The 17,986-nt window shown below is 36.9% G+C and overlaps 1 protein-coding gene and 1 pseudogene across 1 annotated transcript in view; one reads left to right on the top strand and one right to left on the bottom strand.

Annotated features, from left to right (window-relative positions):
• ATRX (ATRX chromatin remodeler) overlaps positions 1-17,986 on the top strand; it is a 175,668-nt gene that overhangs the window by 63,075 nt on the left and 94,607 nt on the right. Inside the window, exons 7-9 of the mRNA XM_049767135.1 lie at positions 3,776-3,885; positions 10,715-10,782; positions 11,644-14,666. Of these exons, the coding sequence (XP_049623092.1) occupies positions 3,776-3,885; positions 10,715-10,782; positions 11,644-14,666 (3,201 nt within the window). The remainder of the gene's footprint in view (positions 1-3,775; positions 3,886-10,714; positions 10,783-11,643; positions 14,667-17,986) is intronic.
• Positions 8,822-8,921, bottom strand: LOC126000276 (uncharacterized; annotated as a pseudogene).

Raw genomic sequence — 17,986 nt, 5'->3', positions numbered from 1 at the left:
TGACCTGGGTTCGATGCTGAAGCCCATATGGTCCCCGAGCCTGCCTTGAGTGAATCCTTAGTGCAGAGCAAGAAGTGTGGTCCCCAAACAAATAAACATGTAATAAAAGAAGGTAAACTATATATAAAACATTGTTTTTTTTTATTTTTCTAAATAATTTAATATAACTAGACTTCCATGTGACAACAGTATCATTCTTCTGACAAAGGGAGAAATAATATTGTATAATGTATAACATTGTATAATGTATAATTTATAACAATGTTTTTACTTGAAATAATATTCAACTACAAAAAATAAAACTATTTTGAGACTCACTGGTTTTTAATGTCATGAATATTTGACTAGCTTTTCCTCAGTTTAGATAATAAATTTCATAACTATTTTTTTTTGGGGGGGGGGCCACATCTGGTGACACTCAGGAATTACTCCTGGCTATATACTCAGAAATTACCCCTGGCTTGGGGGACCATATGGGATACGAGGCTCAAACCGAGGTCTGTCCTAGGTTAGCGCATGCAAAGCTTTTGCCTTGCACAGAGCCAACCCATCATAGACTTCGGTTTGATTCCCACCATTCCATATGGTCTCCTGAGCCTGCCAGGGGAGTAATTTCTGAGCACAGAGCCAGGAGTAACTCCTTAGTGCCACTGGGTGTGGCCCAAAACAAATAAATCAAAAAAACAAGGGAAATGTGAGAACAAAAGTGTTATGTCATATATAAAATAGATGGGAAATTTCCTATTTCTGTACTGTATTATAATCATTGAAATATTTCATAACCAAAAATAAAAGACTAAAATACACATTTGCAGAAACAAATACATGAAGTTTTATTTTTGCATTTTATAAAATTTGCTTTAGATCTCAAATAAAATAGGTTTAATCCTATTTTCATCCATTTCCCCTTTCTTCTACTCATCAGGTAAGAATTATCCTAAAGTTTTTATGCATGTGTTTGGTTTTATACATGTTTTAATATGTAAATTTATTAATAATACATTTGTTTTATTATATAAATTATATAAACTTGCAGCATTTCTCATTCAAAATTGTTTTTGAAATGTGTTCATGTTAGTTAATGTGTATCATATATTTTACTTTTTGTTGCTGTATAGATTTTTTTGCTTGTTCTGTTTTGGGGCCACAACCAGCAGCACTTGTTTTCTCCTTGCTCTGTGCTCAGAAATTACTCCTAGCAGGCTCTGGGGACCACATGGGATGCTGGGGATTGAACTTGGGTCGACTTCCTGCAAAGTAAATGCTCTTCCTGCGGTGCTATCACTCTGGCCTGCTGCTGTATGGGTTTTTTTGTATGAGCAAACCACTATTTTCCAACTGTAAAGTTATTATTTGTTTTTAATCTTTTAAATATCCTAATTTATGCAGTGAATATCTTTTATAAAGTTATTCACACAGGGTACAAATTCTTCAAAGAATCATGTAGTTTCATTGTTTGAGTGATATGTATACAGAGTTGCACATAAAATACTTAATAAATATTATCTAAGATTAGATAGAGGAATCAAACTCTAGCATATATATTTATTGTTAGTTTTTTTGTATGCAGTCATTACCTGGAATCAAACAATACACTGTGTATTTGTTTCTGTGAAGGAAAATACAAAATAGTGATATTTAAAGTCAAGCAGGATGTAGGAAAACTAAAATGAAATACTGATAGCATTTATAGTGAACCTTCACTTCTATGTTTTCTGGAAAGGTGCATTATTTTAACTCTAAAAGATTTGTGACAAACTTTGGTCCCAAGGTTCTTTGGACTTTGAAACTAAGAAAAGCACAAAATGGGGCCGGGCGGTGGCGCTGGAGGTAAGGTGCCTGCCTTGCCTGCACTAGCCTAGGACGGACCGCGGTTCGATCCCCCGGCGTCCCATATGGTCCCCCAAGAAGCCAGGAGCAACTTCTGAGCGCATAGCCAGGAGTAACCCCTGAGCGTCACAGGGTGTGGCCCAAAAACCAAAAAAAAAAAAAAAAAAAAAAAAAAAGAAAAGCACAAAATGCAAATTTTAAAGGTGAGAAATTTTTACCTCTGGTTGTGGTCTATTCCTTCCTAATAAATACTTCAGGTTTCAGGAAAACGCTTGCTTGGCTCTCTTGTGTTTATGACTTCCACTGAACTTCCTGCTTCTTAGGAGCAGAAGGCTTGAACTCCTTAACCCATTTCACCCTCTTTTTTTCTGGAAATAAAGGGGGGTTGGGGCCAGAGCCATAGCACAGTGGTAGAGCAATTGCCTTATATGCTACCGACTGGGGATGGACCTGGGTTTGATCCTGGCATCCCGTCATCCCATATGGTCCTCAGAGCCTGCCAGGAGCTATTTCTGAGTACAAAGTCAGGAGTAACCCCTGAGCACTGCTGGGTGTGGTCCCCTCAAAATAAAAAGTTGAGAAATGTATGTGGTATATTGTTTTCTTTCTATCTTTCCTTTCTTTTTTTTTTTTTTTGACCACACCCGGTGACGCTCATGGGTTACTCCTGGCTCTGTGCTCAGAAATCGCTCCTAGAAGGCAGGGGAAGGGGGGATCATAATGAAACCCGGGATTCAAATCACTGTCAGTCCTGGATTGGCAGCGTGCAAGGCAAACACCCTACTGCTGTGCTATCTCTCCGGTCCACCCATTTTCTTATTTTTAAATTCAGTGATATAGAGGGTTCTTTCTACTTTTAACCTCTTTTGAATCATGACTTACTATATTATTTTTGGTTTTGGATCACACTCAGTGATATTCAGGACCTATTCCTTACTCTGTACTTAAGGATCATTCCTGGTGGGGCTCAGGGACCATATGGGATACTAGTAATCAAACCTGGACTAGCCACATGTAAGAGAAGCACCTTACCCACATATTATGGCTCTGGCCCTTATTTAGATTAAGTTTTTGACAGCACATCAGAATCATCTGTTGTAAAGTTTAAAAAGATGTGTATATGATTTACATTCAGTGGTTTAGGATTAGGATTGACTAAGTCTGATTTTTAAAAGATTCTTCAGATGATTCTAATGTTCATCTTGGCATCGCCTTAATTAAACTGAGGGCAAGACTTAAAACAAACTGGAGCAAGCAGGAGAGGGTCCTCTCAATTTCGTTTTTGTATTGTATTGTTTTCCTCCAGATACCTACAAAACGGTCTCAAGTGGATCTTCCCATAGGTCTCACTTATTTTTATATGGAATTATTAAACAGCATGAAAATAGAGTGCAGTGTGGAATAGACCTAAAAGAAGGGCTATTAATGGAAATTTTGGATGGTATTGAAGTACATCTTAGTAAGGAAATAGGTTTTTACATATTATATTGAACACTTCTGTGTAGACAATTCTATTTTGAGAAACAAAAACTATGACATACTAAGGTTATATAAAGGGTTACAGAAGAATCTGTTCCACATATATCAATGTTCCTCCATTCCTTAAGAATCAATACAGAATTTATTTGCTACCCAATAGCAAAATGAAAATTAACTCGTGGGCCCTGCTTTTAGAATGACTTTAGTGAAGGCTATTCAAATTATATCAATTTGTTTTTAGAAAAAGAATTTGAACCTATCAAAGGAAACAGACTAGGACTTGTTGCTCTGTAATCTACCACAGTTGTTATTTATTCAATTATCCATCTTTTTACTTGAATACAAAATGTTCAATTTTTCCAAGGATTTTGAAGTACTAGGAATATGAAAGTTTTAAAAGGCTAACCAACAAATATGTTTCTGTTTGAAGGTGTATGTATGAATAATGGTCATTCCTTTCTCTTAGAAGATGGGCTTCATGGGATTGTGAGCTGCACAGCTTGTGGACAGCAGGTTAATCATTTTCAGAAAGATTCCATTTATAGACATCCTTCTCTGCACGTACTTATTTGTAAGGTAATTAACAATCAGTTCATAATATACTACACAAATATTTGAATGCCACGTGTCAGACTTTTTGAGTGAACAAAGTGAAACATTCACTTTGAAATGGTCTCTGTCTTGGGAGGGATTAAATTGTACTGGGGAAGGGGAACATAAATAAAAGACATGATAGCAGATACATGGTGTACAGTAGGAGCATGCAGACATCTGGAACTTAGAGATGGGCAGAGGATCTTTATAATGGATACGATATACACAGGTATATGAAACGTCGACAGGAATTATCCTAGTACAGTTGGATTGGTTCTGGGCGGGAGAGATAGCATGGAGGTAAAGCATTTGCCTTACATGCAAAAGGTTGGTGGTTTGAATACCGGCATCCCATATGGTCCCGAGCCTGCCAGGAGCGATTTCTGAGCATAGAGCCAGGAGTAACCCCTGAGCACTGCCAGGTGTGACCCCGAAACGAAAAAAAATTGGATTGTTTCAGCACACTCTAGACACAAACAACTTGGATTTCAAAGGCTGATAGATTTGCAATAGAGTGATGTAATGCAAAGTCAAAACTTTTTGTGCACATACGTTTTATAGTGTTGTCAATATTTTAGTTCTTCAAATCTAAAGTCTCAATATGAAGAGTTTTGATATAATGAGGGGATAATAGAATTAAAAATGTTTCATATGTTTTAAATATATTTTAATAATCTATATATACTTTTTAAAATTAATAACTTGCAGTTAGTTTTAAATAGTGATATCAAGATTTGTTTTCCCCAAATCATATTACTGTAAAGATTAGTTTTTTGGTTTTTGGGTCACACTCGGCAGCGCTCAGGGGTTACTCCTGGCTCTGCACTCAAAAATCGCCCCTAGCAGGCACGGGGGACCATATGGGATGCTGGAATTTGAACCACCTCTGTCCTGAGTCAGCTGCATGTAAGGCAAATGCCCTACCACTGTGCTATCTCTCCAGCCCCAGACTAGGTTAGTTTCAAATGCCTTCTTGAATTAAGTGCCTATTTTGAAGTAGAGGTACAGACCAGTTCCAGTTTTTTGTATTTGTTTTTTTTGTCACACCTGGCAGTCAGGACTTACTGGTTCCACACTCTGGGATCACTCTTGACTGTCTCGATTAGCTATATGTATGCTGGCAATCAAATCCAGATTGTTCACATGCAAAGCAAGTACTTTACACATTACTGTCACTTTGGTCCATAGATCCTCTATATTATTTTTTTAAACTAGGGGCCTCCCCAGCAGTATTTAGAGGATGGAAACTATGAAATCGTCCAGGAATGCTTGATCTGGTAGCCTTGATCCCTCTGGGAATTCCCCCTGGGAATAATTCTGGGAATTACCAGGGTCACACTGAGTGCTTCTGGGTTCCATTTGATGTTGGGTCAGATTTGAGTACTTGAGCAAGCATGCAAAAGCATGTCTTCCAAGCCCCTTTTTTTGTCCTCTTAAAATTTGTATCCTGGGGCTGGAGAGTAGTACAGTCGGTAAGATGATTGCCTTGAAAGTGGCTGACCTGATCCTTGTCATTTCATATAGTTTTTATAGCACTGACAGGAATGATTCCTGAGTGCAGAGCCAACAGAATAGCTAGGTATAGCGCAAAAGTAAAAATCAAAAATGGTCTCTTTTTCTTTAATAGACAATCTAAGATATATGTTATAGCATCTAATTTTAAATTGTGATAGCTAAATTTCATATTTCTAGGCTTATAATGTTTTCCTTTGTTTTGGCAATACAGATTATAAAACAGTCATTTGTATTCTTTCTAAAGAAAATTGATCCTATCCTATTTTAGTAATCAAGAGTTTTGATAGTCAAAAAATCTAGCCTATGAAAAGGAATTTAGTTGCACAAATTTGGATTATTTTTCATTTAATTTACTTTATCATTCACTTATTATTTATTGTTATTATTGATTTATTATTCATCTATCACATGGTTGACATAGTTGTAATGCATTTGTTTCCAGATAAGCAAGAACAAAATTATTAAAAGAATAGAAAGAGAAAAAGAAAGAAAGAAGAAAAAGCAGAGGAAGAAAAAGACTAGTAACAAGCAAATTTGTGAAAATTATTATATTTCCAAACAGGTCATTAAGTCATTCTCAGAACATTTAGTAAGCTCTTACCTTTTACTGATAGCTGACCATTCTGTTATTTAATTTCTTTCTGAACATTAAGTGATGTCAACTACACATTGGCATCTAAACTGGAGTGTCCTATGGGGATGACAGTATTTTATTTTAAATAATATGTTTATTTAAGCACCATGATAACAAACGTGTTTGTAGTTGGGTTTAAGTCATAAAAAGAATACCCCCCTTCACCAGTGCAACATTCCCACCACCTATGCCCCCCATCTCCCTTCTCCCCCACCCCTGCCTGTCTTCCAGATAGGCATTCTGCTTTTCTCTGTCTTATTACCATTGCCATGATAGTTGTTAGTGTAGTTATTTTTCTAACTGTACTCACCACTCTTTGTGATAAGCTTCATATTATGGGCTATTCCTTTCAAACCTCATCTCTATTGTTTCTGGGTATTATTACAATAATGTCTTTTGTTTTTCTTAAATCCCATAGATCAGTGAGACTACTCTGTGTCTATCTCTCTACCTCTGACTCATTTCACTCAGCATAATAGTTTCCAGGTCCACCCATGTATAGGATTATTTCATGACTTCATCTCTCCTGATGGCTGCATCATATTTCATTGTGTATATGTATCATAGTTTCTTTAGTCAGTCATTTGTTGAAGGGCACCTGAGTTGTTTCCAGATTCTGGCTATAGTAAATAGCGCTGCGATGAATATAGGTGTGCAGAAGGCATCTTTGTGTTGTGTTTTTGTGTTCCTAGGGTCTATCCCTAGGAGTGGTATAGCTGGATCATACGTGATTTCAATTTCCAGTTTTTTGAGAAATCTCCATATGGTTTTCATAAAGGCTGGACTAGATGGCATTTCCACCAGCAGTGAATGAGAGTTCTTTTCTTACCACATCCCTGCCAGCACCAATTGTCCTTTTTTTTTTTGTCTTTTTTTTTTGGTGGGGGGGATAGGCCACACCCAATGGTGCTCAGCGATTACTCCTGGCTCTATGCTCAGAAATCGCTCCTGACAGGCTTGGGAGATTATATGGGGTCCTGGAAATTGAATCCGAGTCTGTTCCGGGTTGTTTGTGTGCAAAGCAAACACCTTTCTGCTGTGCTGTCTCACAGCTGATATATTATCTCTCCTGATTGTTGTTCTTTGTGATGTATGCCAGTCTTTGTGGCATGAGACGGTAACTCATTGCTGTTTTGCTTTGCATCTCCCTGATGATTAGTGATATGTTATATTTTTTCATGTGCCTTTTGGCCATTTGTATTTCTTCTTTGAAGAATTGTCTTCATTTCTTCTCACCTTTTTTGATGGGGTTAGATGGTTTTTTCTTGTTAAGTTTTGTCAGAGCCTTGTATATTTTGGATATTAGCTCCTTATTTGATGAGGGAATAGTTTCTCCCACTTAGTGGGTGGCTCTTGTATCCTGGGCACTGTTTCCTTTGAGGTGCAGAAGCTTCTCAGTTTAATACAGTCCCATCTGTTTATCTCTGCTTTCACTTGTTTGGAGAGTGCTATTTCATCTTTGAAGATGCCTTAGTTCAATGTCATGGAATGTTTTATCCACATGTTCTTCTATATACCTTATGGTTCTGGGTCTGATATCAAGGTTTTTAATCCATTTGGATTTGATCTTTGTGCATGGTGTTAGGTAGACAACTGAGTTCGCTTTTTGCTTGTGGCTGACAAGTCCCAACACCACTTGTTGAAGAGGCTTTCCTTGCTCCATTTTGCTATTTTTGTGGAGGAATCACACCTGGCAGCGCTCAGGGATTACTCCTGCCTCTGCACTCAGAAATAGCCCCTGGCAGGCACATGTGACTATATGGGATACTGGGAATAGATCTGGGTTGGCTATGTGCAAGGCAAATGCCCTACTGCTATCTCTCCAGCCTCATTTTGCATTTTTGCCCTTTTATCAATGATTGTATGTCGGGTAACATTCTCAATACTGAAATCTATTACAATGATCTGAGGGTCTTTCTTTACTCCAATACCATGCTGTTTTATTTATTTATTTATTTATTTATTTATTTATTTATTTATTTATTTATTTATTTATTTATTTATTTATTTATTTATTTTGGTTTTTGGGTCACACCTGGCAGCGCACAGGGGTTACTTTCTGGCTCTATGCTCAGAAATTGCCCCTGGCAGGCACAGGGGACCATATGGGATGCCGGGATTCAACCACTGTCCTTTTGCATGAAAGGCAAATGCCTAACCTCCATACTATCTCTCTGGTCCGTACCATGCTGTTTTAATGATTATTGCTTTGTAATACAATTTAAAATTGGGGAACGTGGTGCTTCCCATTTTCTTTTCCCTAAAGATTGTTGTAGCTATTCTTCGGTATTTTTTTGTTCAAAATGAATTTCAGGAGAGTTTGATCCACTTCTTTGAAGAATGCCATGGATATTCTTTGAGGAGTTGCATTAAAGCATACAGTGCTTTGGGGAGTATTGCCATTTTAATGTTGTTAATCTTCCCAATCCATGAACAGGGTATGTGCCTCCATTTCTTTGTGTTCTCTTTTATATCTTGAAGCAGGCATTTGTAGTTTTATTTGTATAAATCTCTTCACCTCTTTAGTTAAGTTGACTCCAAGGATTTGAGTTTGTGTGGCAGTAATGTGAATGTGACTTTTTTGGGGGGCACCCATACCCAGTGATGCTCAGGGGTTACTCCTGGCTATGCGCTCAGAAGTCACTCCTGGCTTGGGGAGACCATATGGGACGCCGGGGGATTGAACCGTGGTCCGTCCTAGGCTAGTGCTCGCAAGGCAGACACCTTACCTCTAGCACCACCACGCCGGCCCCAAGTATGGGATTTTTTAAAAATATGGAACGAATTTGTGTGTCATCCTTTTACAGGGGCCATGCTAATCTTCTCTGTATCGTTCCAATTTTACTATATGTACTGCCGAAGCGAGCACTAGAATGGGATTTTTAAATGTCCATTTCTTTTCTATCATTATTAGTGTATAAGAAGGCCATTGACTTTTGTGTGTTAATTTTGTAGCCTGCCACTTTGCTATATGAATCTGTTGTTTCTAGAAGCTTTTTGGTGGAGTCTTTAGGATTTTATAAATATAGTATCATGTTATTTGCAAACAGTGAGAGCTTGACTTCTGCCTTTCCTATCTGGATGCCCTTTATATCTTTTCCTTGCCTTATTGCTATGTCAAGAGGGATAACTGTATTAAACAAGTGAATTTGTCGTGTGGCTGAGTAATCCAGCAATTCAATACACTATTTCTGATACTGTGGCTTTTGTGGGTGTGATTATAGCTGCCTGGTTCTTGGAAGTACAAGCAAATAGTGTCCATACTCAGTCTAAAACATCCCTAGTGATATGGTGGTATTAGCCCAAATACTGGCATACATAGGGTTTGGTCAGATTGGTATCTCTGTAGAGAGTTGTAGAGGTGACAGGGCATTAGACAAAACAGCGATTATTGGTTATGGATATAGCAGGTGTAATTTCAGTAGGGCTTGGACTTGGTTCACCTTTTCCTCCCGAGATTGCCAATGAGTTTTCATGGCTTGGTTTATTTCTTTTCGTTGTTGTTATTTTGTATTTTGGGCCACACCATGCTCTGTTCACAGATTATTCCTGGCTCTACACACAGAAATCACTCCTGGTGGGCTCGAAGGACCATATTAAATCCTGGGAATCGAACTTGGGGTGGCATATACAAAGCCCTAACTTCTGTGCTATCAATCCTTCCTTTGGTTTATATCTCTTTTAAGAACATAGTGAGTCTGTGTAGGTGGCCCAGTACAGACATGCATTTGTGGGTGTCTTTTCACACTTAGATTTTGAACATGATTTTTACTTTTGTTACTTTTTATTGTCTATTCGATGATATATATACATAGTTATTAATTTTTTCTCAAAATTGACTTAATGCCACAGCCTTGGATAATATATATTTTAATATTTAAAGAAAATATAGGCTAATAAATGATAATGTTGCCTATTTACTCACATACTGGCTGTGTAGGTATGGTTTTAATTAAATGTATTAAATAGTTAAAACATCTAGTAAAATTTATGTGTTGCTTTAATAGTCATATGAAATCAAACTTACTTTATCAAAATATTTTTTTGTTTTTGTTTTTGGGCCACACCTGGTGACGCTCAGGTTACTCCTGGCTATGTACTCATAAAACACTCATGGCTTGGGGGACCATATGGGACACCTTGGGATCAAACCACGGTCCATCATACATAGCACATGCAAGGCAAATTCCCTACCGCTTGTGCCACCACTCTGGCCCTATCAAAATCTTTTTATAAATTATTATATTAAGAATAGTTTTGCCTACTAAAGAAATCTATTTTCATGAAATTAACATTTTGGAAATTCTTGTATCTATAATCTAGTGGGTTTTTTTTTCCCAACTGCTAGTCTACAGGTGTGAAAAAGTTGAAAACCACTAGTTTGTTTCATTCATTGTAGAGTAGTAGTTTCCAACCATAAACACTGGTCTATGAATTATTGCTGCTTAGCATTTGTAAAGAGATTGGGTTCATATGCACATTGCTTTACTTTGATATACACATTTTACTTTTTTTTTATTTAAAGAATTTTAATGGCTTTACTTTCATATACACATTTTACTTTTTTTTTGATTTAAAGACTTTTAATGGCTTAAATATTTTGTACTTTATGAATGGTTAAATTTTGGATAAAACTTCGCAATCTTTTTTTTCTCTTAATAGAATTGCTTTAAATATTACATGAGTGATGATATTAGTCGTGACTCAGACGGAATGGATGAACAATGTAGGTAGGTAATAAGTACTATCAATATCAATTGCATTGCACACATACTTTTGTTGGAGGAATTTATGTAGTTTGTTACAATTTTCCTATTTTGTAGTTAGTATCTTCGTTAGTGTCATTAATTGACATTTCTTTTAGTCACAAAGTCTTAGTTGTTTTAATTAATATGAAAAGGTCTAAAGTCCTAGTGGTGGGGTGAGGCCTTTCTCTGATTGGCACATTTGCCCATTCTGCTAGTGGATCTGGTGAAGGGTAGTAGTGGCGAAATAAGTTCACAGGCAGTCAGTTTAAGTTTCATAGGAGTCAACTTTATTTTATGGCCCTATCCGCCATGTGCATTTTCTCACATGGCTTCTGTGCTAAACTTTCCAAGCAGCCTCTCTCTGCTGCTTCTCCTTTGGCTGTCTCTCAAGAACGCTCTTTCTCCCTTTCAACTGCTCCATGCTTCCTTGCTGCCTCCTTCCCTCCTCCCCAGGAAACACCTTTTATATTTTTTTCCAAACTGTAGATCCCTCCCAGGAGAAATTAATTTTTTTTTGGGTCACACCTGGCAGTGCTCAGGGGTAACTCCTGGCTCCACGCTCAGAAATCGCTTCTGGCAGGCATGGGGGACCATATGGGATGCCGGGATTTGAACCGATGACCTTCTGCATGAATGGCAAATGCCCTACCTCTATGCTATCTCTCGGCCCCGAAATTAATATTTTAATAGAAAACTTAGGGTACCTCACAAGTCTTAGATTTACGTTTTAAGTTTCCAATAAAGAATACGGTGATGATGATCTAGGTTATTAATAAAATTGCTAGAAGATTTAATAATGAAAATTAACATGTTTTTAATATTTGATTCTTTAAATGATTTTAGGTGGTGTGCAGAAGGTGGAAATTTGATTTGTTGTGATTTTTGCCATAATGCTTTCTGCAAGAAATGCATTCTGCGCAACCTTGGTCGAAAGGAGCTATCTACCATCATGGATGAAAACAACCAATGGTATTGCTACATCTGTCATCCTGAGCCTTTGTTGGACTTGGTCACTGCTTGTAACAGCGTATTTGAAAATTTAGAGCAGTTGTTGCAGCAAAATAAGAAGAAGATAAAGGTTGATAATGAAAAGAGTAATAAAGTCTATGATCACACATCCAGATTTTCTCCAAAGAAAAATAATTCCAATTGTAATGGGGAAGAAAAGAAATTAGATGACTCATGCTCTGGCTCAGTAACCTACTCTTACTCAGCACTAGTTGTACCTAAAGAGATGATTAAGAAGGCCAAAAAGCTGGTTGAGACCACAACAAACATGAATTCCAGTTATATTAAGTTTTTGAGGCAGGCAACAGCAGATAATTCAGAAATCAATTCTGCTACAAAATTACGTCAGTTTAAGGCTTTTAAATCTGTGTTAGCTGATATTAAGAAAGCTCATTTTGCATTAGAAGAAGATTTAAATTCAGAGCTTCAGTCTTTGGGAGCTCTAAACAAAGAGAAAAATACCAAAGAGCATAAAATGATATATGCTAAGTGTGAAGCAAAAGTGCGAAAAGGAGACAAACCTTTGGTTATGGAGAGGAAGGATATTTCAAAGTCAGAAGCAAAATTGCTAAGAAAGCAGGTAGACAGTGAACACATGGATCAGACTCTTCCAGTGGAGGAACAAAGAGCAAATAAAAGCACCAGTAGTGAACATAAGAAACCCGATAAAAACGAACCTCAGTATCAGCCTGCTAACACATCTGAAGACTTAGACATGGATATCGTGTCCGTTCCTTCATCAGTTCCAGAAGACATTTTTGAGAACCTTGATATAGCTATGGAAGTTCAAAATTCAGCTGATTACCAGGGTGATGGAAACAGTGGGAATGAGCAAGATCTGGAGAGTTCTGTAAAATTAAATATGACTTCAAAAGACAACAGAGGATGTATTAAGTCAAAAACTACAGCTAAAGTAACTAAAGAATTATATGTCAAACTCACCCCTGTTTCTCTTTCTAATTCTCCAGTGAAGGGTGCTGATTGTCAGGAAGTTCTACAAGATAAAAGTTCTGGTCTGAACCTCAAGCCAGAGAACTGTGGACTTGGCCAGGAAAATAATGATAATGAACATTTAGCTGAAAGTGAAGTGCCTTCACTTTCAGAAGATCCTGACCTTCGAAGATCCCCACGTGTAAAGACTACACCATTGAGACGACAGACAGAAACCAATCCTGCAACATCTAATTCAGAGGAAGAAAGTAATATAAAACAAAAGTTCTCCATTTCAATTAGAAAAAAGGATAAGCATAATTCTTCCGACAGGGCTATGAATAATCCTAAATCTAGTAAATTACCTAAATCTAAACAGTCAGAGATTGTTGATCAAAATTCAGATTCTGATGAAATGCTAGCTGTCCTCAAAAAGGTAACTAGGATGAGTAACAGTTCTTCTTCAGATACTGATATTAATGAAACTCATACAAATAATGAAAGTCCTCTGTATAATTTAAAAACGCAAAGGGAATCTGACAAAGGGAAAAGGAAACGAAAAAGTTCTTCTGGTTCAGATTTCGATACTAAAAAGGGAAAATCAACTAAAAGGTGTGTCATTTCTAAAAAGAGACGTCAAAATCAGTCCGAATCTTCCAATTACGATTCTGAATTAGAAAAAGAAATCAAGAGTATGAGCAAAATTGGAGCTACAAGAACAACGAAAAAAAGAGTTTCAAATAAACAAGATTATGATTCTTCTGAAGATGAGAAATATAACAAAAAACTATTGGATAAACAGCGGCAGAAAAGTGCAAAAACGGCACAAGAAGAATCATCTGATGATGCTGAAATGAAAGAAGAGAAAGCAAATGTCTCTTCTACTGAAGGGACAGTTGATAAAGATAAGCTTATGGGATTAAGAGATTTACTCTCCCAGAAGCAGCAACCAGGTGTTTCCTCCAATGGTGCTGATAAACTTTCTTCTGGGAAAGAGGACCATTTTAATTCTCCAGGGGAAATAAAGGATGATGGAGTTAAAGAAAGGAGTAAGCATCTGAAAACCAGAATGTGTAAGAAAGTGCAAGCTGGCTTATCTGATGTTGCTGAAAAATTCTCAAAGAAAGAGCAGAGTGATGAATCCTCTGATGATGACAAGAAGCAGAGCAAAAAGGGTGCTGAAGAAAAAGAAATCACATCTATAGACTTGAAAAAGGCGATTAAGATGGAACAGCAGTATGAATCATCATCCGATGGCATTGAGAAATTACCTGACGGAGAAGAACTATGTAACTTTTCAATGGGCATGAAAAATAAGCATGATTCAACTGGGGAAAAGAAAACTGAAAAACAAAAAGAGAAAGCTTCTAAAAAGAAGGATGAATTATCTGATGTTGGTGAGAAATTATCAGGGAAAAGAGAGAGTTGTGATTCTTCTGAAGATAAAAGAAGTAAAACTGCAGCATCTGGAAGAGACAAGAAAAGGAGCAACTTGCCTGAAAAGAATTCAAAGAAGAGACAAGATTGTTCATCGTCTGACAATTCGATGAAAGAGGATTATAATTCTGATAAGAGAATGAAAATGATAGAATTAAGAGAAAGAAGGAATTTAAATTTAAAGAGAAATACCAAGGGAGTGCAAAGTGGTTCATCATCATCTGACACAGAGGAAAGTTTTGAAGATAATAAAGAGCTGAAGAAACCAAGAAATGCAGCTAAGAAGAAGGGAGGTGGAGTTAAAGAGAAAATTAGAAACTCTCTAAGAACAAGCACTAAACGGAAGCAAGCTGACATTACTTCATCATCTTCTGATATAGGAGGGGATGATCTGAATTCTGCAGGTGAGGAGAGCAGTGATGAACAGAAAATTAAACCCGTGACTGAAAATTCAGTCCTGTCTACACATACTGGATTTTGCCAATCTTCAGGTATGTACAAATAAAAAATATAATTTGTTTCTTTCCCCTCTTTCATAGCTACATTGTTCCCTGAAACCAGTCAAATGCAAGGTTACTGTTTAGGATCAGATCATTAAATATTTTTAAAAGAATAAAAAATGAAACTAAATCAACACAAAACAAAAGATTACTGGAAAGTCTTTATTTTACCATTATTGAAATGTATTTCAAACATTGCTAGTTCTCTGTATCTTAATTCACTGGGTAAAAATGAAGGAAATCAGACTGGTGCCTTTAGTTTAGTATGTAATTCCTGTAATGGAGCTGTATACTTGCTGTTGGTATACCGTGGTGTGTGAAGGTTTTAATTACTTTACCATGCATGTGACATTTATTTTTGCATAGAATATACTTTTAGTATAACTTACCTATTAACTGTGTCCCAAGAAACTTTCTAAAATTTTAATTTACTTTATTGAAATCCTTCCCTGTGATGCTCATTACTGTTTTTTTGGATTGGCAAAAGCATGTTTCTGTCTTTAACACCAACAAAATAAAGGAACAAATCAATCAAAACTTGCTTGGTTTGGGGGTAGAGCAATAGTACAGCAGGCAGTTCATTTGCCTTTAATGAGGCTTACTTGGGTTCATTTCCCAGTACCCCATGTGGTTCTCCCTAGCCCACCAAAAGTGGTCCCTGAGTACAGAGCCAGGAGTTAACCCTGAGCAATGTTGGACATGACCCAAAAATCAAAAGAAAATATATTAGCAGGTTAAAGGCTAAAAAGATACTACAGATACTACAGCAGACAGAGAACTTATTTTGTTTGTGGCTGATGTTGCTTCAATCTCTGATACCCCCATATGGCCTGAGCACTTCAAGGAATGATCCTTGAATGATCCATGAGCCAGGGGTATGATCTGAATATCTTCTCGCATGACTCCAAAAACAGTGGCAAAAAGAATTTGGATTATTCTCTCATGATGAGACAGAACAGTTTATCATTAATACAAAGTAATTACAGATATAAAATCTAACATTATTATAATTCATTAAGAGATCAGTTTTCTCTCATATATGTATATATGTTGTATGCACACACACTCTTATTTTACTTTTATCATATTTCCAGTGGTCCTTCTTTAATGGTGATCAGTGTTCTTAGAATAATTTCTGGTAGTACATGGCCCAACTGTTAGCAACTGAGTTGTTCAGAACTTTTGGGCACTTTAGCCCCAGCCAAAAGTGGGGTCCAGCAGGTTCATAGCTAGCAGTGCTATTTGAGCCATGTAGTTGGCAGGGGAAAATAGGGGCATCGGGCTTTGAGGGCATGTGTTCTTGTACTTTGTCCTGTATTACTTTTTTGTTTGTTTCCTTTGAGCCGCTTCTGGGGGTTGCTTGGGGGTTGCTCCTAACAGTGCTTTGGGGTATTTGAGATATTTGCTAGGGATCTGGATTGAACCCAGGCTTCCCATAGGGAAAGCATGCACTCAACTTGTAATTGTCCCTGTCCTGTGTTGTTTGTTTACTTGTTTGTTTATTTTAAAATAAGCTTTTAATTTAATTTAATTTAATTTATTGGGGGGGTCACTCCCGGTGACACTCAGTGGTTACTCCTGGCTCTGCACTCAGAAATCACTCCTGGCAGGCTTGGGGGACCATAGGGAATGCTGGGAATTGAACCCAGGGCCATCCTGGGTTGGCCACATGCAAGGCAAATGCCCTACTGCTGTGCTGTCACCCAGCTCTCCTGTGCTATTTTAGAAGTCAGTAACATCTGTGAGTTAACCAGTGATACTGGATTTTAATATAATTTTTATGAACTATATTTTTCATGTATCTGTATTTCTAGCACATGAGGAAAACAGGAAGAATGTTTTTCTTTTTTTTTCATTTGTTTTTTAGGATTTTTCATGTATTCCAGTTTGGTTTTCATAGTAGACTATAACTTGAAATTTGGTTGATAATTTCTTGTGGAACACTTACCTAATATGTTGATTTGGAAACCTATTATATATGTTTGATTTTTCTCATTTTAATGTTCTGCTTGTATCAGATGGCTAGATTCTTATTGTATATAACTAACTATAGGTCTGCAGTCTCTTGCTTTAAATTCTTGAATCTAATTTGTTTCCAAATTTTAACTTTATGGTTTTTAGGTAATACAGATACCTAAATAAAATATGTACATATGGTAGTACTAATAAGGTGATACTGCATAATTATGCACATTAGTAATTTTTCAGCAAAACATAAACATTCACACTTAGAGATAAATGGGCTTATATCGGTGTTTGCTGCCAAATGAAATAAGACATCGCCTCGCAATATCTTAATTTCGGAGTTTTCAGAATTGTAAACTGGTATTCAAAAACTCATAATCTAATAAAATTTAATGTCAAATCAGTGTTTTTTGGAAAATCATATTAAGTAATAGAGCATCAAATTATTAATTGTGATTATTTATGTTGAATATCTTCATTGGCAAATTTCAGGCTTTTAAACCAATCTTATACTTCGAAAGCTGATTTTATGATTAAACCAGCTCCCTTATTGAAATGAATGTTAGATTGCAAATACTATTTTCTGTGCCCTAAAACTGCATACTGTTCATAGTTCAACTGTATTTATTGTGTTTGCTAGAATATTGTTAAATTTATTTTTCTAAATTTAATACTTCTAATCTGGACTTGTAGGTATATCTGTTCTTTATGGACTCATTCCTCTGATATGCCCCTCCTCCTAGTATTTATTATGAAAATACTTAGATATACTGTCTGCCTATCTAGTCATCTATATCCAATTATATACTCCTCTTATCTACTTGCTTTGAAATAATTATGGGTTCATAGGAACCGATAATTCATAGGAAAAACACTACAGGATTTTTTGTTTGTTTGGTTTTTTTGTGCCTTTTTGGACCACACCCAGTGACACTCAGGGCGTTACTCCTGCCTATGTGCTCAGAAATCGTCCCTGGCTTGGGGGACCATATGGGACCCCGGGGGATCAAACTGCTGCCTGTCCTAGGTTATCTGCGTGCAAGGCAAATGCCCTATCACTTGCACCACCACTCCGGCCCCTACAGGATTTTTTTTGATAGTACTTCATTCATTTTCCTTTAGTGGTAATATTTGTTGTACATTGTCAAACCTGAAAATTCTATGATTTTCTCAGATTTCAACACTTTTGTACATATTCATATTCATTTGTATGTATGTATATACATAAATATAGTTCTGTGTAATTGTATCGCATGTAGTTTTCTTTCTTTTTGGGATATACCAGTGGTGACCAATGCCACCACTGGTATAACTCGTGCCTCTGTGCCATTACTGGCAGTGCTGGC

Source organism: Suncus etruscus, chromosome X (assembly GCF_024139225.1).
Source record: "Suncus etruscus isolate mSunEtr1 chromosome X, mSunEtr1.pri.cur, whole genome shotgun sequence".
NCBI lineage: Eukaryota > Metazoa > Chordata > Mammalia > Eulipotyphla > Soricidae > Suncus > Suncus etruscus.
The sequence above is the reverse complement of the archived record's forward strand: the minus strand, read 5'-3'. Positions and strand labels throughout refer to the sequence as shown.